General features: G+C 43.3%; 1 protein-coding gene across 3 annotated transcripts in view; it reads left to right on the top strand.

Annotated features, from left to right (window-relative positions):
• TXLNG (taxilin gamma) overlaps nucleotides 1–21,776 on the top strand; it is a 60,621-nt gene extending 38,845 nt beyond the window's left edge. For all 3 annotated transcript variants that reach the window (XM_002719921.5, XM_051827624.2, XM_070067269.1), the window contains 7 exons: nucleotides 1,808–1,978; nucleotides 4,534–4,728; nucleotides 9,344–9,463; nucleotides 12,053–12,127; nucleotides 15,624–15,716; nucleotides 17,959–18,054; nucleotides 18,787–21,776. In XM_002719921.5, coding sequence (XP_002719967.1) covers nucleotides 1,808–1,978; nucleotides 4,534–4,728; nucleotides 9,344–9,463; nucleotides 12,053–12,127; nucleotides 15,624–15,716; nucleotides 17,959–18,054; nucleotides 18,787–19,125 — 1,089 coding nt within the window. In that variant the 3' untranslated portion in view covers nucleotides 19,126–21,776. The remainder of the gene's footprint in view (nucleotides 1–1,807; nucleotides 1,979–4,533; nucleotides 4,729–9,343; nucleotides 9,464–12,052; nucleotides 12,128–15,623; nucleotides 15,717–17,958; nucleotides 18,055–18,786) is intronic.

Here is a 21,776-nt window from a genome sequence, read left to right on the forward strand (position 1 = left end):
TGGTCTCCCATGGGGTGCAGGGCCCAAGCACCTGGGCCATCCTCCACTGCCTTCCCGGGCCACAGCAGAGAGCTGGCCTGGAAGAGGGGCAACCGGGACAGAATCCGGCGCCCCGACCGGGACTAGAACCCGGTGTGCCAGCGCCACAGGCAGAGGATTAGCCTAGTGAGCCGCGGCGCCGGCCAGCATTTCTTTAAATAAGAAAAGAAGCACAAAGCACAGTAAACCCATATTTTAGATTTGGATTTCAGCAGGTCTTTTTTTTTTTTTTTCTTTTTTAAAGATGGCTGCTCACTTTGGCCTGATGTCTTTTTTTTTTTTTTCTTTTTTAAAGATGGCTGCTCACTTTGGCCTGATGTCTTTTTTTTTTTTTAAGATTTATTTTTATTTATTTGAAGGTCAGAGTTAGAAAGAGAGGTAGAGACAGAGAGGGAGAGGTCTTCCAGCTACTGGTTTACTCCCCAGATGGCTGCAATGAACAGGGAGGGGCCAGGCAAAAGCCAGGAGCTAGGAGTTTCTTCCAGGTCTCCCATGTCGGTGCATAGGCTATAGCACTTGGGCCATCTTCTACTGCTTTCCCAGGCATATTGCAGGGAGCTAGATCAGAAATAGAGCAGCCAAGAGTTGAACTGGTACACATATGGAATGCTGGGGCTTTAACCTGCTGCACCACAGTGCTGGCCTTTCAGCATGTTTTTTTTTTTTTTTTTTTTTTTTTTTGACAGAGTGGACAGTGAGAGAGAGAGACAGAGAGAAAGGTCTTCCTTTGCCGTTGGTTCACCCTCCATTGGCCGCTGCGGCTGGTGCGCTGCGCTGATCCGATGGCAGGAGCCAGGTACTTATCCTGGTCTCCCATGGGGTGCAGGGCCCAAGCACCTGGGCCATCCTCCACTGCACTCCCTGGCCACAGCAGAGAGCTGGCCTGGAAGAGGGGCAACCGGGACAGAATCCGGCGCCCCGACCAGGACTAGAACCTGGTGTGCCGGCGCCGCAAGGCGGAGGATTAGCCTAGTGAGCCGTGGCGCTGGCCCCTTCAGCATGTTTTTTAATAGGAAGGAAATGTCTGGATATTCACCCAGCAAACAGCAATTCAGGACATTCCTGGCTTTACAACTTAGTTGGTCCTGGTCTTCGACATTGGAGTAGGTTTCAACCGGGACAGGAGTTAGTTAGTTCGTTTTTCCCAAGGATAAAACACAGAATACGTGGACAGCATTGCCAGTAGGCCTCAGGAAACTTCTGGGGCAAGAGTTATCCAGTGAAGGGTATCTTCTGTTCAACAAAACAGAGCTGTGGCTGGGAACTGGGGACCCCGCACTACCTGTGAGTCATTGAGTTGAAACCAGGAAGAGCCGAGATCAGTGCCTGCAGTCAGGCAAGGTGGCAAAACTGAGCACTCCAACTTACGATGGAAGTCAAGAATGCCAATGGTTAAGGCTGCTAGGTTCAAATCCATACTTCAGTGTATACCAGTTAGGGAATCTTAGGTGGTTTGTTAATGTCTCTGGGGTGATAAATTTCTTCTGTAAAACTTGAATAATAAAGAGTTGTTATTAAAAGAATATGTAAGAGGCAAGAAAACAAGATTTTTCCCCCATTACCCTAAGTTTGCTTATTTTCCTGTCACGTTGGAAAACAGAGGAGAGAGTTGGTGGTGTGCTATGGCATGAAATAATTTAAATGAACTATTAGACTATCGTTTTTGGCTTTTTAAAAATGTGCTCCGTAGCTCTTATTGTAATTCTTCCAGCCATAACTCTGAGGTTTTTCTTGTACTTCCTAAATGAAAAGTGCTTGTCAATTTTAGCTGGAAGAGAGCAGGAATGTTCAGAAGCAAATGAAGATTCTGCAGAAGAAGCAAGCCCAGATTGTGAAGGAGAAAGTTCACTTGCAAAGTGAACACAGCAAGGCTATCTTGGCAAGAAGCAAGCTAGAATCTCTCTGCAGGGAACTTCAGCGTCACAATAAAACGTTAAAGGTTAGTTGGTTCATTTATCTTTTTCAGGAGATACTTAGCTGGTTTATAATCACCTTGAATATACTTGAAATAAATCCTTGCCTCTATTTGGAGACAGTTACTACCTGCTTTCTGTTTTACTTGGGCTGATGCCACGTGTGAGGTCATTATAAATGTAAGACCAACTCTTCTTCTTCTTTTTAAAAAAAAAAAAAAAAAAGATTTATTTGAGAGGCAGAGTTACAGAGAGGGAGAGAGAGGTCTTCCATCCACTGGTTCACTCCCTAAACAGCTTTAGTGTGATTGGAGCAGGGCCAATCTACTATGCAACAGTGGAGGCCCCAAGACCAACTCTATATCTTTTCTTTCTTTCTTTGTTTTTTTCCTTAAGCAGACATCTTGTGCTATGATTTTTTTTTACCTTTTTTAAAGATTTATTTATTTATTTGAAAGGCAGAGTTACAGAGAGGCAGAGGCAGAGAGAGAGAGAGATTGATTGCTGGTTCACTCCACAGATGGCCACACTGGCCTTAAGACCAACTCTTTCTACGTAAAGTTTGCCTTTTTATTTAAAGTAAAGCTCTATGGTTACCTCAGACTTGGTCACACGGACTCTAGATGTTTATGCCCAAGGTTCTGCTCTTAGAACTAGGGCTCAGGAGGCTCCAGGTTGCCAGTTTTCTACGAGCACTGATATAGCTGATTATGGCATATGAAAAGCTGCTCAGAAATGAGAAACTAGTAATAGACTGAATCAGAGTGAGTCTTAGAAGGAACTACTCCTGATGAATCTTATGTGGATATCATAGCTGCCATTGCCCATGTACCCTGGCCAACCTCCAGCTGTTGGGTTCCTAGGTATTTTTATTCATTTATTCATTTATTAAATATTTGTTTATTTATTTGAAAGTCAGAGTTACACACAGAGAGGAGAGGCAGAGAGAGAGAGGTCTTCCATCCACTGGTTAACTCCCCAGTTGGCCACAACGGCTGGAGCTGCACTGATCCTAAGCCAGGAGCCAGGAACTTCTGCTTCCCCAGGCCATAGCAGAGAGCTGGATCAGAAGTGGAACAGCCGGGACTCCAGTCGGCATCCATATGGGATGCCAGCGCTGCAGGCAGCAGCTTTACTCGCTATGCCACAGTGCTGGCCCCTTTCATTTATTTTTAATTTTAAATTTATGGGGACTGCTACTGTGGTGCAGTGGGTTAAAGCCCTGGCCTGGGGCGCCAGCATCCCATATGGGCACCAGTTCTAGTTCCGGCTGCTCCTCTTCTGATCCAGCTCTCTGCTATGGCCTGGGAAAGCAGTAGAGGATGGCGCAGGTCCTTGGGCCCCTGCACCCATGTGGGAGACCTAGAAAAGGCTCCTGGCTCTTGGCTTCAGATTGGTGTAGCTCTGGCCGTTGACACCATTTGGGGAGTGAACTATCGGATGGAAGGCCGTTCTCTGTCTATAACTCCACCTGTCAAATAAATAAATAAAATCTTTAAAAATTTTTAAAAATTTATTTTATTTATTTGAAAGAGATTTTCCATCTACTGGTTAATATTGCTGCACCTCTAAGTACTTGGAGTAGCCAGGGCTGGGCCAGGCCAGAGCCAGGAGCCCAAAATTTCATCCAGGTCTCCCACATGGGTGGCAGGGATCCAGGTACTTGAAGCATCATTCACTGCCTCTCAGGTTGCACATTAGCAGAAAGCAGTATCGAAAATGGAGATGGGACTGGAACCAGGCATCCATGTGTGAGATGCAGAAGTCCCAAGCAATGACTTAACAACTCTAGCATATGCCTACCCTGCTAGGTACTTTGAAAATTGCATTTGTACCTTGGCTTATTTTAAAGGAAAGCAGAGCAGGTACGCAAAAATAAATTGGTATGAATAGAGGAAAAGGGAGAAAGAGCAGTGCCACAGGCAAGAATGTGCCTCTTATAGTGGGATAGACCTGCCCATGTGTTTAGTTGAAATTGACTTGGAGCAGGATCTCCAATGAAATGCCAACCTCCACCCCAACAAACCTTCAAGGCCGTGGAATCTTTACCTCACATTGCAGCTGTTAATTTCTTTGTTCTTGAACCCTAGGATTTAGATCTTAAAGTTGGTAGCATTTTTTTTCCCAGAACAAATCAACATTTTAATCAAGTGGTAACTGTTCAGTCATGTAAAGGGCTTTTGACACTTGTATCCTAGCAAGAGTTGAAAGTAAGTTTTCTGCAATGAAGATTCCATTTGTTCCTTCCTCTAGAGCATGGAAAGTGTAATTCAGGTATCAAGCTAGCAAGGAGGGGACTGGCTGCCTGGAGAAGCCCCTTCCTTGTATTTCAGTACAGCGAATTTTCCACAGCCCTGCAACACTTACTTTATAGCAGGAAAGTTTATATCTCTCCAATATTCTACTTAGGCAAAGGTTCTTTGCTGTAAATGAGAACCTTCCAGTCATAAGTTAGGGGGAGAAACTGAAGTTCAAAAGCAGCACTTGGGCCTATAGGAAATGAATACCAATTGCAGCAGCTTTTTTCGTGAACATTTTCTCTGTGGGCCTATATAATTAACAAATTATTTTGGATAATAAGGAGGAAAATGTGCAGCAGGCACGAGAGGAAGAGGAACGGCGTAAAGAAGCAACTGCACATTTCCAGATGACTTTAAATGAAATCCAAGCCCAGCTGGAACAACATGACATACACAACGCCAAACTCCGACAGGAGAATATTGAACTGGGAGAGAAGCTGAAGAAGCTCATTGAACAGTATGCACTGAGGGAAGAGGTAACAGTGTTTGGTTTGCATTAGCAGAAACGTCACCATTCACTATTAAAGCAAAACTGCTGTCACAGGATGTTTAAAATGGGAGTAGAGAATGCCCAGCTTGTGGGCTGTATAAGGCCTGTGAAGTAATTTGGTCTGGCCATGCCGAGACAACTACAGGCAGGACTTGTAATTCAATAAATCTATTGCAGGCTCATTTTTAATGTGATAATTTTGTTTGGGCTATAAATACCCAAGTGGCCCTTGGCAGAAAAACCACCTGTTTTATAACTTTGTATTGGCGTACTAGAGATCACTAGTTGATTATGAAAGAATCAAGCATCACAATCAGAAACATTAATTGGGGTCCTCATTTGAAGGGCCAGGAATTGCTGGATTTGGAGAGGTAAGGTAATTTTTAGCAGTCATGTTAAATACTACTTATCTTCCGTGTGAAAGATTGTGCTTTTAGCGTACAGATTATTTTTCCTTACCCAGACTAATGAATAAATATTTGCCCCCAGAATACCCCATATCTCAGACATCTGTGGTAATCACACTTTTTTTCAGATTTAGTTTTTTTTAAAATGGGCATTTTATACTGTTTGAGAGGAAAAAAGAACCTGCTTCTCACATCACACGTAACAGCATTGAAGTAAAAAGTATACTGAAGGGATCCATGGCTGTTGATCTTGCCCATTGCTCTCCATTAAGACTTCTACACATTTTTTTAAAGATTTATTTATTTATTTGAAAGTCAGACTTAAACAGAGAAAGGAGGAAAGGTGGGGGGGGGGGGAGGGGTCTTCCATCTGCTGGTTCACTCCCTAGTTGGCTACAATGGTCAGAGCTGTGCTGGTCCAAAGCCAGTAGCCAGGAGCTTCTGTGTCTCCCATGTGGGTACAGGGGACCAAGGATTTGGGCCACCTTCTACTTCTTTTCCAGGCCATATAGCAGAGAGCTGGATCGGAACTGGAGCAGCTGGGACTTGAACTGGTGCCCACATGGGATTTTACCACCATATTTACCCTGCACATTACTTTACAAGCTAATCTGGAAAATCTGAGCTGATGTCCAAATAAAAAGCAAATGGGGGAGGGGTGGCGCTGTGGTGTAGTGGGTAAAGGCACCGCCTTCAATGCTGGCATCCCTTATGGGACTGGTACGAGTCCTGGCTGCTCCACTTCTGAACCAGCTCTCTGCTATGGCCTGCGAAAGCAATGGAAGATGGCCCAAGTCATCAACCAGCGGATGGAGGACCTCTCTTTCTCTCTGCCTCTATTTCTCTGTGTATCTCTGACTTTCAAATAAAATAAGAAATTTTTTTTTTGACAGGCAGAGTGGACAGTGAGAGAGAGAGAAAGGTCTTCCTTTGCCGTTGGTTCACCCTCCAATGGCCGCCGCAGCTGGTGCACCGCGCTGATCCGAAGGCAGGAGCCAGGTGCTTCTCCTGGTCTCCCATGGGGTGCAGGGCCCAAGCACTTGGGCCATCCTCCACTGCACTCCCGGGCCACAGCAGAGAGCTGGCCTGGAAGAGGGGCAACCGGGACAGAATCCGGCGCCCCGACCGGGACTAGAACCCGGTGTGCTGGCATCGCATGCAGAGGATTAGCCTAGTGAGCCACGGCGCCGGCCCAAATAAAATAATAAATCTTTAAAAAAAAAAAAAAAGCAAATAGGTCCTAACCTGTTTTTTACAGTTCTTCACTTTTAGAGGTCAGATGGGCAGGGTTAGAAACTTTAGGCATTTTAAAATGTTGCAACTCCTGCCTTTAAAGTTAGTAAAATGTTGTATCCTTTACATACAGAGATGAAAATAGCTGATTAAAATTTAAACGATGACACTTCTGTGTGTTACTTTATCTAGTTTTCAACTCAAATTTTATTTTTTTAGCTTACTATGGAAAATTGCACACTTAAAAAAGAGACTATATTACCCGGCTTCAGCAGGTGAAACCACAGCTTTATCTCTATTCCCCTGGATTATTGTTACGTGAAGCCAAGGAATCATATTACTCCATTGATGGATATTTGGATGTGTGGCTCAAAAAGATAGGGGTTCTGTTTAGCATGACCACAGTACCATTTTCATACCTAAAACATTAATGGTTATTTAATAGTAAATATCTATGTGTTTGCATATGTTCTAGAGATTGTTGAGTTGTTGATTTCTAGTTTCATTCCATTGTGGTCAGAGGTGATTCATGTATGATTTTTATTATTTTGTGAATTTTCTGAAATTTGCTTTTATGGCGTACCCTATGGTCTATTCTAGAGAAAGTTCCATATACAAACACATGGAAACTGAACAACATGATGGTGAATGAACAGTGGGTCATAGAAGAAATCAAAAGAAATAAAAAAACTATTGAATAGGAACAAGTTTTTTTCATACTATTTGTTGAACTCTTAGTATAGAGTTGATCTTTTGTGTATAAAGTTAATTGAAAATATATTTTAGTAAGAAATAATAATGGGAATAGGAAAAGGAGGAAAAAGGATGGGAGGGTGGGTACGGTGGGAAGAATCACTGTGTTCCCAAGTTGTATTTATGAAATGCATGAAGTTTGTATAACTTAAAAGGTTTCTGGAGAAACACACACACACATACACACACCCAAAGAAAAAAATAATATCTAACCATTGTTTACATTTTCATTATTGTCTCCCTTTGTTAAAAAATTATTTGAATCAAGATCCAAATAAAAGCCATCTATTTTACTAGTTTGTCTCAAGTCTCTAAAAATAATAAAGTTTTCCTCTCATTTTTTAAAAAGGTTTATTTTATTTATTTGAAAGAGTTACAGTGAGAGGTAGAGACAGAGAGAAAGGTCTTCCTTCCATTGGATCACTCCCCAAATGCCCGCAACGGCCAGAGCTGTGTCGATCCGAAGCCAGGAGCCAGGTGCTTCTTCCAGGTCTTGCATGTGGGTGCAGGGGCCCAAGGACTTGGGCCATCTTCCACTGCTTTCGCAGGTATAGGAGAGAGCTGGATTGGGAGAGGGGCAGCCGGGACTAGAGCTGGCGTCCATATGGGATGCCAGCGCCACAGGTGGAGGATTAACCTAATGGGCCACAGAGCTGGCCCGTCCTTTGATTTTTTATTCTTGTAGTATATTTTTAAAGAAATTTCTTTCTTCTAGAGCTTTAGAATTTATTCAATCTTAAAATGATTTAGTTTTGTTTAATTGCTTTATTATAGATATAGCAGATTTGAAAATTATATGTTTAAATCATATTGTGAGTCTTACTTTCTATACAAGAGTACATAAAAATTTCATGGAATATAGAATTAAAGTATGTCAATTTTGGTGCAAAGAAATTTAAAATCGAGGGCTGGCATTGTGGCACAGTGGGGTAAACCACCACCTGTGATGCTGGCATCCCATATGGGCACCATTTTGAATCTTGGCTGTTCCACTTCCAGTCCAACTCCCTATTAATGCACTTGGGAAAGCAGCAGAGGATGTCCTAAGTGCTTGGGCTCCTGCCACCCATGTGGGAGACCTAGATGGAACTCATAGCTCCTCATTTCTGCCTGGCCCAGCCCTGGGCATTGCATCCATATGGGGGAGTGAACTAGAAATGGAAGATTTCTCTCTCCCTCTCTCTGTTAACTCTGCCTTTCAAATAAATAAGTAAATCCTTTCTAAAAAATTTTTTGAAGTCCATGCATATAAGAATCTTCAGCAAGTTTATGAAAATGCATATTATGAAAAACTGGATTTCAAAATTTTTTGCACTAAAATAAGCTCATCTGCTTATTTTGTTTTCTGCAAACTTTTGGAAGTACCATTGCAGAATATTCTTTCTTTGGTCAGGATATACTTAATGATCATATTATTTTCAAGTGAACACAAGTCATTTTCTGTGTTCTCTCCATACTTAGACTACTTTCTTACCAACCAGCATTTTCTCCCTCTCACACAGGGTTTTATATCTAGAACAGTTCTACTTCTACAGCTGGAAAATAACGTTCTGATGAATTTATTGAGCATAAATTACCAATTAATAGTTTTGTTTGGAAATAATCAGACTTTTACTAACTGCTTAGTATGTACCATGCACCAAGTGCTTTATTGTTATAGTTTAACCACTGAATTTATATTACAGCCCTGCAAGGTAGGTGTGGTCATCCTCTGGTACAGATGAGGGCACTGACATTTGGCTCAGGGAGGAATTGGCTCAGGACCATGCACTGGCCAAGGTTTGACCTTGGCCATTCCAGCTATCTCATACTATTGCCAGCTGAGAAATTCGGGGCAGTTTAATGGAGAGAATAAAGATGGAATTACATGTGTGTTATATGAGTTTAATAGTTGGCTCTCCTTATCCATCTTTGTCTAGATGTAGTTTGAGCATTGTTTTCAGTGTAGGATAGAAACAAGAAGCACAAAGCTGGTGATGGGGACAGCCCACCTCTGACAGGGCAGTGCTCCTGCAGATGTGTGGCAGTTTGCCAGGTGTTGTGGATTAGCCACTTATGCAAGCACAGGGATAGAAAAACCCAGTTTTCTTGGTCCTAGTTGTAGTAGTAGAAAAACTGGGTAAGCAGGGTGTCATGGCTGGTGCTATTTCCTCCCCATTGTGTTTGTTTCTTCACTAAGTGATAGAAGGAATTTTGCTTTTCCCATAGCATATTGATAAAGTGTTCAAACACAAGGAATTGCAGCAGCAGCTAGTGGATGCCAAACTGCAGCAGACGACACAGCTGATAAAAGAAGCTGATGAAAAGCATCAGAGAGAGAGAGAGTTTGTAAGTTCTATTTCTTTTTTTTAATTATTACCAAAATTGTAACCAAAGCCTTTTAAAACATTTAAACTTATTCTACATTTAATATAGCACCTGTGGCTCACTAGTTGGTTTTGTGGGGGTGGGTGGTGCTGGTGCTGGTGTTAGAAAGCACTTGTCTGTTTATTTAACTCTTTATATAGAATTGGAAAGATTAGAGCAAATTTGCAGAAACTCATGCACTTGTTTGATCTGTGCTTATAATACTTCTCTTCTTGGGTAATGGCTGTCAGGTTCAAGAACTGTGTAAGGATTTAACATTCAACTTTAGCAATCCAGTTTAACATCAAGCTTACCAAACAGAGGTCTCCTATATACGGTTACATTTTGTTTCGTTTTTATTTATTTGAAAGTTGAAGTTAACCAGAGAGAGAGGAGGAGAGGCAGAGAGAGAGAGAGAGACATGTCTTCCATCCGCTGATTCAATCCCCAGTTGGCTGCAACAGCTGAAGCTGTGCTGATCCAAAGCCAGGAGCGTCTTCCAGGTCTCCCACGCAAATTCAGGAGCCCAAGGACTTGGGCCATCTTCACTGCTTTCCCAGGCCATAGCAGAGAACTGGATCTGAAGTGGAGCAGCTGGGACTTGAACCGGTGCCCATATGGGATGCCGGCACTGCAGGCGGCAGCTTTACCCGCTATACCACAGCACCAGCCCCTACATTTTTTAAACAAGTGACTTGGAACTAACCACCCACCCTTGTTCCCTGAGTATGCTCAGGTTGTATTGCCTGTCAGTAACTGAATACAGTAAAATCCCATTGGGTATGTTTATTGAACATATGCAAATTCAACTATATGTTCTTAGCCAAAGAATAAAAGTGAGAATGGTTACAATAATGTGGACTGCTCCATTCTCTATTCCCTCAAGTAGCCCAGGCCCAGTTCCTGAGTGGTCCTGGTGCTGAGAGCTTGACCCACTGACGGGAGGGCTAGACACAGTTTTCACATAGCCAGGCACTGGTGTGCAGCGTTTACCTGAGAATGCTTCTCATTCCAAAAGTTGCCTGTGTGTATGTTTCTCGTTGCTCAACAGGACTTTGCAAGGCTTTTTTGGACTATGTGTGACAGTTTACTTCAGGGACTGAATTTCATAACTGCCTACTATGCAGCTTCACCATATAATTTTCTTGAAATGCCGAGTGTATAAATTAAAAGCTCCTACCCCATCTCCCCTGGCTTTTTTTTTTTAAGTTTATTTATTATTTATTTAAGAGGCAAAGTTACAGAGAGTGGTCTTCCATCTGCTGGTTCACTCCCTAAGTGGCCACAACGGCTGGAGCTGGGCCGATCTGAAGCTGCGAGCCAGGAGCTTCTTCCAGGTCTCCCATGCAAGTGCAGGGGCCCAAGCACTTGGGCCATTTTCCACTGCCTTCCCAGGCCATCAGCAGGGAAATGGACGGGAAGTGGAACAGCCAGAACTCAAACCAGCACCCATATGGGATGCAGACGCCACAGGCAGATGCTTGACCCACTATGCCGTAGTGCCACTTTAAATATTTTTATTTTGTTTACTTGAAAGGCAGAGTTAGAGAAGGGGAGAGACAGACAGATCTTCCAACCGCTGGATCTGCTGGTTCACACCCCAAATGGTTGCAGTATCTAAGGCTGGGCCAGGCTAAAGCCAGGAGCCAGGAGCCTGGAGCTTTATCTGGGTTTCCTATATGGGTGCAGGGGGCCAAAACTCGGGCCTTCTTCTACTGGTTTCCCAGGCCCATTAGCAGGAAACTGTATCGGAAGTGGAGCAGCCAGGATTCTAAGTGGCACCAGTGCACTGTATCACAATACCACCCCCCCACCCCACCCCACCCCCCGTGTTTTAAAATACACTCTCAAATCAGGTTTTAGGCCGGCGCCGGGGCTCACTAGGCTAATCCTCCGCCTGCGGCACCGGCACACCGGGTTCTAGTCCTGGTCGGGGTGCTGGATTTTGTCCTGGTTGCCCCTCTTCCAGGCCAGCTCTCTGCTGTGGCCCGGGAGTGCAGTGGAGGATGGCCCAAGTCCTTGGGCCCTGCACCCACATGGGAGACCAGGAGAAGTACCTGGCTCCCGCCATCGGATCAGCGCAGTACGCCGACTGTGGCGGCCATTGGAGGGTGAACCAACGGCAAAGGAAGACCTTTCTCTCTGTCTCTCTCTCTCTCTCTCTCTCTGTCCACTCTGCCTGTCAAAAAAAAAATCAGGTTTTAGATACACTCCATTATCTTCCTTTTTGGGGAATAGAGTCTTCCATCTGAATAATGTCAAGATTCTGAGCCATGTTAATCTGCTGATACTAGACATCTATTTTCATTTAAAACACAATAATTTAACCTTGAGTTTTGTAAATACTTTTAGGCCTCCAGGGTACTTTTTCAGCTTAAGCAGTAATAGATTATTCCTATATTCCTAAGTATTAACTAGTACAGTAGTTCGAAGAAATAGGTAAATGGCAATCGATGGAATGGAATCTTCCATCTGGAGACCTGTGGTTCTTGCTGAAGTAGAAGGATGAAGCCTAACTATGGTCATTGGACATTGTAGTCGTGTTTGTAACAGAATGTTTCTGTTTTCTAGTTATTAAAAGAAGCAACAGAGTCAAGGCACAAATATGAACAAATGAAACAGCAAGAAGTACAACTGAAACAGCAGGTAACTTCACAGCAGGGGATAGAGTTTACAAGAAAAATCTGTGGTTTATTTGATACATACACTTTGGATCTCCTCTCAGATGGGTTTTTGTGTTCCCAAGCAGAGCTGATGAAACACAAGGAAAGGTCAGTAGCACTCTTGGATGGTTGGTCACCCGGTCTTCAGTGTCCTCCTTCCAAGATCCCAGATACTTCCTCCTTTTCTCAGTCTGCTCCTACACATGTCACCTGGTTTCCCAATAAAGGAAAACTGGAGACATCTAGACTTTAGTTGTTTTGTATCAAATTGAACTATATAAAATTGCTGAAGAAGTTAAGGCAAACTTTTTTGAAATACAAAATAACATTTTTTCATAGAGTTTAATCTGGTGTCTGTTCACTGTAGAATTGTATGCTTTGAGCACATAACCTGTTTTTGAAACTGCATGTGACCACAAAGTTCTCCCAGGTAGAGTTGTTTTTTTGTTCATTTGTTTGTTTTTCTGTGGGGCCCTACCCTCCTTTTCAATCCAGACCCCATCGGTGTTCAGTTACAATCTATATGGTTGCCTCATCGGGAATGAGAATAGCAGGTGCTGTCTCCGTACTCAAAGAAAAAGTATAGGAAACATTTTCCATGTCTTTCTTGAGAGGTGAAATTGGGTGTTTATACCCATAATCATCCTTTTCCAGTTAACTAGATTACATTGTTATTTTAGAAGTTTATTATATAAGTTTATTTGTAAAGGTACAATTAGTTCTAGAGTATACCAGTACATTAAGACTGGGATGAATATTCATTGGTGCCGCATCTGTCCTCTTTTCTCTTTAGGAATGGTTCACGATGTAGTGCTATTAACTGCCTATAAAGCTTGCCTAATGGTGAAAAATCAAGAGGCATGAGATACCAGAAATCCTTGATACACTAGGAGCCCTGAACCCCTTATCAGCACTGTATAATCAGTTGTCCATAGATGGCTTCAGAACATATTTTTGGATGTGGGACTCACTTCTGATGCTGCAGAATTCACCAAAGGGCCTTCTACCAAAGCCAGAGGCAAACTCCGATTCTCTTGTGCCACCAGTGTGGCTTCTGCTTATCATTTGTTCCACCCTAGTCCTCTTACCGTATCTGGTCATTTAGTTCTTTTTCTGCTCCCTAAATGTGGCTCTCCTTCCCAAGAGTCTGTCTCATTCTGTGCTCTTAGCATCTCACGTCCCAGCATTCGCTGCTGGCTGCTGTGTCTTGGCCCACTGTTTTCAATCTACCCTCCTAGCTCCAGGTGTAATGGTACTTACCTGCTTATTGCTGTCTGCTCTGGGCCAGCCTGGGACTCTCAGATTTTACCTGGATGGTCCATCTTCTGTAAACAGGCCGTGCTGAAACCGTCATATTTCTCATCTTCATGTGCTAGAAGTGCTCTTTTGCTCTGAGTGCCACCATTGTCTCTGACCCCAGGCCAATAGCCTCTGGAACTGTCGGTGTATGCCACTTCTACTGGTAGTGTAGGGGTTCAGAAAGTTCATGGAAAATGTGTTATGAATAAACTATGGGTGGATTTCAAAATTATTTTGCACCAAGATAATTTTTTATTTTTTGTTTAGTTTTTTGTGGGTTATTGCTGTGGTGCAGTGGGTTAAGCCACCATCTGCAGCACTGGCATCCCATATGGACACCAGTTCAAGTGTTGACTGCTCTACTTCTGATTGAGCTCCCTTCCAGTACACCTAGGAAAGCAGTGAAAGATGACCCAAGTGCGTGGGGCCCTGCCACCCAAGTGAGAGACTCAGATGAAGCTCCTGACTCCTGCCTGGCCCAGTCCTAGCTGTTGCAGCCGTCTGGAGAGTGAACTAGCAGATGGAAGACCTATCTGTCTCTTCCTCTCTGTCACTGTAACTTGCAAATAAATTTATAATTTCAAATAAATATATCTTAAACATATATAATTAAGATTTATTTATTTATTTGAAAAGCGGAGTGACAGAGGGAGAAAGATTTTCCATTTGCTGATTTGCAGGCTCCTCAAGCCAGGAGCTTCATCGGAGTCTACCAAGTGAGTGGCAGGTGCCCAACCACTTGGGTCATTTTGCACTGCTTTCCAGGTACACTGGCAGGGAGCTGGATTAGAAATGAGCAGCTAGGACTTGAACTGATGCCCATATGGGATGCTGGTGCTATAAGCTTAACCTACTGCACCACCAAATAATATTCTTAAATGTATTTTCTAAATTTATTTGAGAGGCAGGGCAAGAGAAAAAGAGCTCCCATCCACTAAATTACTCCCCCAAATGCCAACAATGGCCAGGGCTTGGCCACGCTGAAGCCAGAAGCTAGGAACTCAAGGTGGGTCTTCTGGTGGGCGGCAGAGATCCAAGTACTTGAGCTATCACCTGCTGCCTCCCCGGGTGCTCATTAGCAGGAAGCTAGATTCAGGAATGGAGCCAGGGAGTGCAACCCAAGCAATCAGACATAGGTTATGGCCATCTCAACCACATACCCACCCTAAACATTTTTTTATTAAAGATTTATTTTATTTATTTGAAAGAGTTACAGAGAGAAGTAGAGACAGAGAGGTCTTCCATCCACTGATTCACTCCCCAGATGGCCACAACAGCTGGAGCTGTGCCAATCTGGAGTCAGGAGCTTCTTCCTGGTCTCCCACGCAGGTGCAGGGGCCCAAGGACTTGGGCCATCTTCTGCTGGTTCCCCAGCACATTAGCAGGGAGCTGGATTGGAAGTTGAGCAGCCAGGACCTGAACCTGTGCCCATATGGGATGCTGGCTCTGCAGGTGGCGGCTTTACCTGCTGTGCCACAGTGCCAGCCCCAGAAAGATTTTTCATCCACTCTCCAAGTGCCTACAGTAACCAGGGCTGGGCCAGGTCAATGCCAGGAGCCAGGAACTCCATCCATGTCTACGAAGATGATGGGTAAGCGTCCAAATGCTAAGGCTGTGTTCGGTTCCTTCCCAGGCACCTTAGCAGGAAGCTCCATGGGAAGCAGAGTAGCTGAGACTGAGATGTGGACATCCCAAGCCGTGGCTTAACCTGCTGTCTTACAGCTCCCACCTCTTAGCTTTTTTTTCTCTTTACTCCCACTGAATTCTTTCTCCCCAGCCAAACCAATTCTTTACCTTCTGCTGCATTTTTCTGCCTGTGTTAAGCCAAGAGACATCCTTAATGTCAAGCTAAGAACTATGCTGGTGGTATTCTAAATGCATGATCTTTTCCCAAGGACAGTTGTCAGATAAATGAAAGGAGCGGGGTAGTTTATGAATCATTACACATGTATGGAGCCAACAGAGATACCGCATTCCTTAGGCTTTCTTATAGTTGGTGGGATGGAGCTTATCTAAGTTCTAAGGCATTTCTTTGGGTTCTTAGAATTTCCACTATGTCTAATATAGAAGGATTGGTGTGGCTGTTTATATTTCTCTTGTTTAACATTATATTCATTTGAATGTTTGGGAATTTGGATTATTTACCTGGATCTCAGAACATTTCATACTTTTTTCTGTAGCTTTCTCTTTATATGGATAAGTTTGAAGAATTCCAGACTACTATGGCAAAAAGCAATGAACTGTTTACAACCTTCAGACAAGAAATGGAAAAGGTATTTGCATATTTTAGGAGTTTTTTACATAAAAGGAAATTTATCATATGGGCTGTTTTGAGCGTGATTACTAGCTGCATGGAAGAGATTCTGTTGTTGGAGTACTATCTTGAGTTTTTTTTGACTTTCCAGTAACAGCATTCCGCCATTTTGCCCTCCATGTACTCCCAAGTAGCTAGTGGTCTCTATGCCTTCAGAATTGTCACAGTGAACTCCTTTGTTAACCATTTGTTACAAATAAAGTCGTGAGTTTTGTTTGTTGTTTAACTCTGGTTCTTTCACAAAATTCAATGTCCTTGGAGATTGAATTATTTAGACACCTAAACCCAGAAGAGTAATTATATATTTTGGTGGGTTGAGATCTCTGGGTAGATGGATATTGGTGTTTCTGCCCTTTTTAAGTTTTTTTTTTTTTTTTTTTTTCTGAACTTTACTCCTGCTGAATTCTTTCTCCCTCAACCAAACCAATTCTTTGGGTTCTACTTCATTTTCCTGCCTAAATTAAGGGAAGAGACATCCTGGATATCAAACTAAGAACTGAAATATGTAATTATATCCATATATATTCAGTATTTACTTCCTGTCTTCCCCTTAAAGCAGGTTTTTTAAAAAATGGTATTGGCTTGGAGACAAGTCTAATAGTGCCTGGCACTCTGTGAGCATTCAGTAGGTGTTAGTCACTAGTATTAGCTCTTACCTAGTCGTGTGCTCTCTGGGTTAATGTCCCAGTTGTTACAGGGTGTGACCAGAGACAACCTGTTAACAAGATTTGCCCTTCATGAAACAGTAATTCAGACATTGCTTGGCATATTCACTTTGCTCAATTACCATGTGCTGAATGGTGCTCAAGTTACTACCTTGGGGTATTTTTAGACCTAGTAGTCTGGAGAATTCCATAGGCAGCAGATTAGTTCTTTCAGTGGAAATTCCAACTGAGGGGTAACAGTAGGCACAGCCAAAGGGTCATTAGCACGTGTGCTTTGGAGTGGGAGAGAATTCAAGGCCAACTCCCTAGTCTGCTCTCTGGAGAATCTTCTGGGACTGGAACACGTTCCTCCTCAGTGTAGTGGCTAAAGAGATTGTCAAGGCTCAACATGCAATTCAGATATTTCACAAGCTCTTCCCACGGCCCTTTGTCCCATATTGCCTGTCTTAGTTTTGTGGGTGATTACCTAAGGCACAGGGCATGGCCCTGTTTTACCGTTTCCCTGAACAGCACCTGGCTCAGTGCCCTGACTTGGATCAGAGCTGGTGGACAGTCGGCAGTGGGTAAAGGAATATTGAGAATATGCCTGATTGATGGCCACACATGAGTCTCAATACGAGAATTTCTTTTTTTTTTAGACCTTTTTTTTTTTTTTGACAGGCAGAGTGGACAGTGAGAGAGAGAGAGAAAGGTCTTCCTTTGCCGTTGGTTCACCCTCCAATGGCCACCGCGGCTGGCGCACTGCACTGATCCAAAGGCAGGAGCCAGGTGCTTCTCCTGGTCTCCCATGTGGGTGCAGGGCCCAAGCACTTGGGCCATCCTCCACTGCACTCCCTGACCACAGCAGAGAGCTGGCCTGGAAGAGGGACAACCGGGACAGAATCCGGTGCTCCAACCGGGACTAGAACCCGGTGTGCCAGCGCCGCTAGGCGGAGGATTAGCCTAGTGAGCCGCGGCGCCGGCCAATACGAGAATTTCTAAAAAAAAAAATTGAGTTCCTGTAGCACAGATTTATGAATGCGCCCAATTTTTGGACCCACTTTAGCAAAATCTGAAGTAAAACAGCCTTGTGATTTGTGAGAATGACCAAAGTATTAGGACTGTTTTTATCTTCAGTGGAGTTTCAAAACCCCTGTGGTCTTATTAGAGGGCAGGGAGGAGCACCAACTCATAGTCCTCGGGCAGGCTGAAAAAATCTGTCCTTGCAAGAATTTGAAGGGTGAGCTTCATATAGCTTTTCCATACAGTATGGGGAGAAGCTTTTCCCCTGCGCCCCTGGTGGTAACACTGCTGCACTGCAGCCTTGCCTTAGGATTTCAGAGTGACGTGGCTGACGGCTCCCTCCATGTGCTGCTGCCTCTGAAATTAAGATTCCATTCCTCTCAGGGGAAACCTCTGCTTTGGTTCCACCCTAGGAGCTTCAGAGAGCAGCCGTACTACCAGCTGGTCTAGATGGAGGTGGGGTTGGGGAAGGGACATCAAAACTTCTGTCGAGGAACAGTGGGGAGAAATAAATGTAATTGTGTTGATTCACAGATGACAAAGAAAATTAAAAAACTGGAAAAAGAAACAATAATATGGCGTACCAAGTGGGAAAATAACAACAAAGCACTTCTGCAAATGGCTGAAGAGGTGAGTTAGCTTCCTAAGATGTATTCTTAGTCATGGGGCCTCAGGAAGTTGGAGAATCAGGGTAGAGGACACTGTGATGAGAAGACTCGAGTGGGGTCAGGGTGGGGAGAGCAGCTGAGAAGGGTCTGTGATACCTTTCCTGGCGGTTGGGTTAAGTTTAGGTGCAAGTGAAGTTAGAAATCTCCCATCTGCTGGCTTTCTTCAGATGGCCACAAAGGCTGGGGCTGGGCCAGGCCAAAGCAAGGAGCTTCATCTAGGTCTTCCACATGGGTTCAGGGGCCCTAGCACTTGAGCCCTCTTCTGCTGCTTTCCCAGGCCATTAGCAGGGAGCTGGATCAGAAGTGGAGTTGCTGGGACTTAAACCAGCATGCCAGTATGGAATACCAGCATCCCAAGTGGCAGCTTAACCTGCTATGCCATGATACTGGCCCTGAATTTTAAGAAACATGACTAAAATTCAATTTTGTTATCCTGAACAGTCTTTCAGCATGCGTATGTATGCAATGAAGCCAACTATAATGCTAGGCGTCACAAAAAATTGAACATTCAATAGGTATCAGGATGTGGAGCAGCCAGGACTCGAACTGGTGCCCGTATGGGATACCAGTGCTGTGGCTTTACCTGCTAAGCCATAGTGCTGGCCCAATTTAACTTTTCTTATGTACAAAAACCTGATATGTATTTCATAAGGCTTTGTAAATCTCATCCTTCCCCCTCCGCCTCCCCCAACAGAAAACTGTCCGTGATAAAGAATACAAGGCCTTTCAAATAAAACTGGAACGATTAGAGAAGTTGTGCAGGGCTCTTCAGACGGAAAGAAATGAGCTCAACGAGAAGGTGGAAGTCCTCAAAGAGCAGGTCTCTGTCAAAGTTCCAGACGGGGAGCTGGCCATGCCTGTGATGCAGCCCTCCAGCGGCCCCGGCCCGGATTCTCCCAGGGAGCTGTATACTTCCTGCAACAGAGCCCTGGGGGTACCGCTGGAGGCTGCGCCCGAGGCAGCGTGTGAGCCGAGTGCTGCCCAGAAGCCCCCTTCCTGCGTCTCGGCCCCAGGGGTTGAGTCAGTTGACTAGGAGGACGTGTGATCACTGTATTGAGAGGTCTATTTTGTGTATAACTTTCTCTGTGAGTAGTAACTATTGGTTTTGTGGTGAAAATTTTCTTACTTTTTCTACCATATCTGTATTTTCTTAGAACTACTGGACTTAAGTGGTACAGGAGGCTGCTTAGCAGATCTGATAGATTTAATCTCTTCACTTCCCTCAGCTGTGTTGCACATCCACCTCATGTCCCCCTTCAATGGAATGCATGTGCTCATTGCCTCGTCCTTTCTCTTCCTGCTCCGCATACACGATTACCCCAGTGAGTTTCACTCAAGACAGGGCCAACTATTTCACATTTTATGTGAAAATATTAGCCTCAGCCCCCATTAATATTATTCAAAAAAAAAAAAAAAGGAAACTATCAGGATTAGTTTTGCCTAATAGCCATCTGAATGCCAAGTAAAAATAAAACTTGTACTGGTTCAAAACCAAGCATAGCATATTTGCTTATGTTTAGCTTTTTGGTAATATTTACATCACTTGAAGAATTGAGATGGCTGTAAGCCTCTTTTGGCAGGATATGTATACAGAGATGTCACTTGTGAACAAAGTAGCATGTACAGGCAAAGCACTGGACAAACAGGCTGGCTGTGTATGTGACTAAAAATAGTCCTACTGCTTTGGTTTTGAAGTCAGAATCCATGTGTGGAATTTGTACCACCTGATTCTGTTTGTGGATGGTAGTTTGCTTCGTTCCCATTTGGGTGCATATTCTCCACTTCCCACAGAAAGCTGGTTATTCTGTGAAAGCTGCTATTGATGTGTGCGGTCACTCAGTCTCTTGTTAAAAGTGATGAGGGCATAGTACCTGTAGCTTTCATTAGGCAGAAGTTCTTCTGCCTTCTGGCTACTTGAAAGTTGGTTTCAGTTGTTAAAAGGATCCCACCAGCAAGTACTCAAAAGTATTTTAAAAAGGGAATTTTTAATTTTGGATCAGTACTATAGCTACATGAAACTGCTTTCATTTTTAAAACACTGGAGCAAACATGTTTTAAGTTTGGGAGAACCTGACAGAATGTTAAGTGGTCAGGAACTATTATGCCTTCATTGTTTCTCACCACTCTGTTCTAAGCTGTCCCCCCACAGTATTAGCCAAGGTCTCTACACTTGGAATGGGGGAAATTGAAATTAAGCACATAATTTTTGAATTAGTTCTTTAACTTCCCTTTTTTTTTAAGCATTCAGTGGTGGCTCAGTTATGTTATGCAAATGATTAATCAGGCTACACTATAGACTGTCCCTGGTGTGATCTGCATCGAAATGCTTTGAAATAAAAAAGGTTTTATTACAGGTGATGTTAGCACATTCCACAGAGCAAAACTATCAAACTGATACTTGTTAAATTGCTTACTGGACTGAATAAACTCTTTGGTCCAGTTAAAAGGGTTTTCTCTTGTTGAGTTTACTTTGTAAAGTCCTGTCACAGTTATGGTCTAAACTGGGTTGGATTAATGGAGAATTGTTCAACAGGTAGGAAATCCAAGTTCCCACCATCAGTAATCAAAGGGCCACACAGTGGAAGACAAAGTAGGTTATCTTCGCTGGCAAAAGCGAGTTGGAGGTGAAAGCAATGCCCTCTGACAGACTGACCTTTATACTCTCAAACCCACTTCTGCTACTAAATGAAATACTGGACTCACTTCCCTCAAGGGAAATGAAGGTATATATCTGAAATATAATCTACTTTAAAATTAGTACTAATCACACTTTACAAGAACTCTGCTGGATGTACAGCTCTTAACATTTTATCAAGCCATTTGTGTAACCCACCACGTTTCTTTGTGGTGCTTGTCCTATGTGGAAGATTGTAAATCTTGGACCTGTTGCATATTTTTAAGGGCTTTATAAAGCAATGTGACTAACAGTACTTGGCCTGCTGCTTTTGGCTTGCTACGTATCTTTAGGTAGATGCTTTCATGGTGTTTAAAAGGATATGGATTCTGTCTGGGATGCATTTGGTGTCCTTTCAGAATCCCCTCCCATTACCCTGTGAATAAAAAAGGGACTCTCTGGGAAGGACACCCTCCTAAAACAATCACCTCACTGGCCCAATGTTGTGGCTTCGTAGCACGCCCTGTATCTACCATATTCTAGAACACTGTAATGCTACTAGGCTGGCCCAGAAAAGTTTTAAATGTTGAATTCACTTAAATTGCATTTGTTGCACCACCATGGGATCTTGATGTGTATTATTTAATAGTGGCAGTAGACTCCAAGGTGTAGCAAAAACTTGGGTCTGGGTTAACAGACCACCTCCTTCATCCTCGGACTTGTAGGAGTACATTTCTTGGTCTTAAGACCATTGTTTTTTAGTTATGTATGCAACTGCCTTTATTACACCTGGTTATCACAATTCAACTCTCAGGTGTTGCAGAAAAATCTACCTCTTTCAGACTGTAGATGGAAATAACTGTGAAAAAAATGATGCAGATTATCTTCTAGTTTGTGCTAAACACACTGCTTTATTTTTACAGCCCACGTCTTTCATGAGGATACGAATTGTTAAGAGGCAGTCTTGTTTTGCTTTTCAAAAACATTTTGTAGAGATTTTTCACTAATGTGAATCTGATTTTATCTACTCAATTCTGTATAGATTAAGTAAATATGTATGATAAATTTGA

The sequence above is a fragment of the Oryctolagus cuniculus genome, chromosome X, assembly GCF_964237555.1.
Source record: "Oryctolagus cuniculus chromosome X, mOryCun1.1, whole genome shotgun sequence".
Taxonomy (NCBI): domain Eukaryota; kingdom Metazoa; phylum Chordata; class Mammalia; order Lagomorpha; family Leporidae; genus Oryctolagus; species Oryctolagus cuniculus.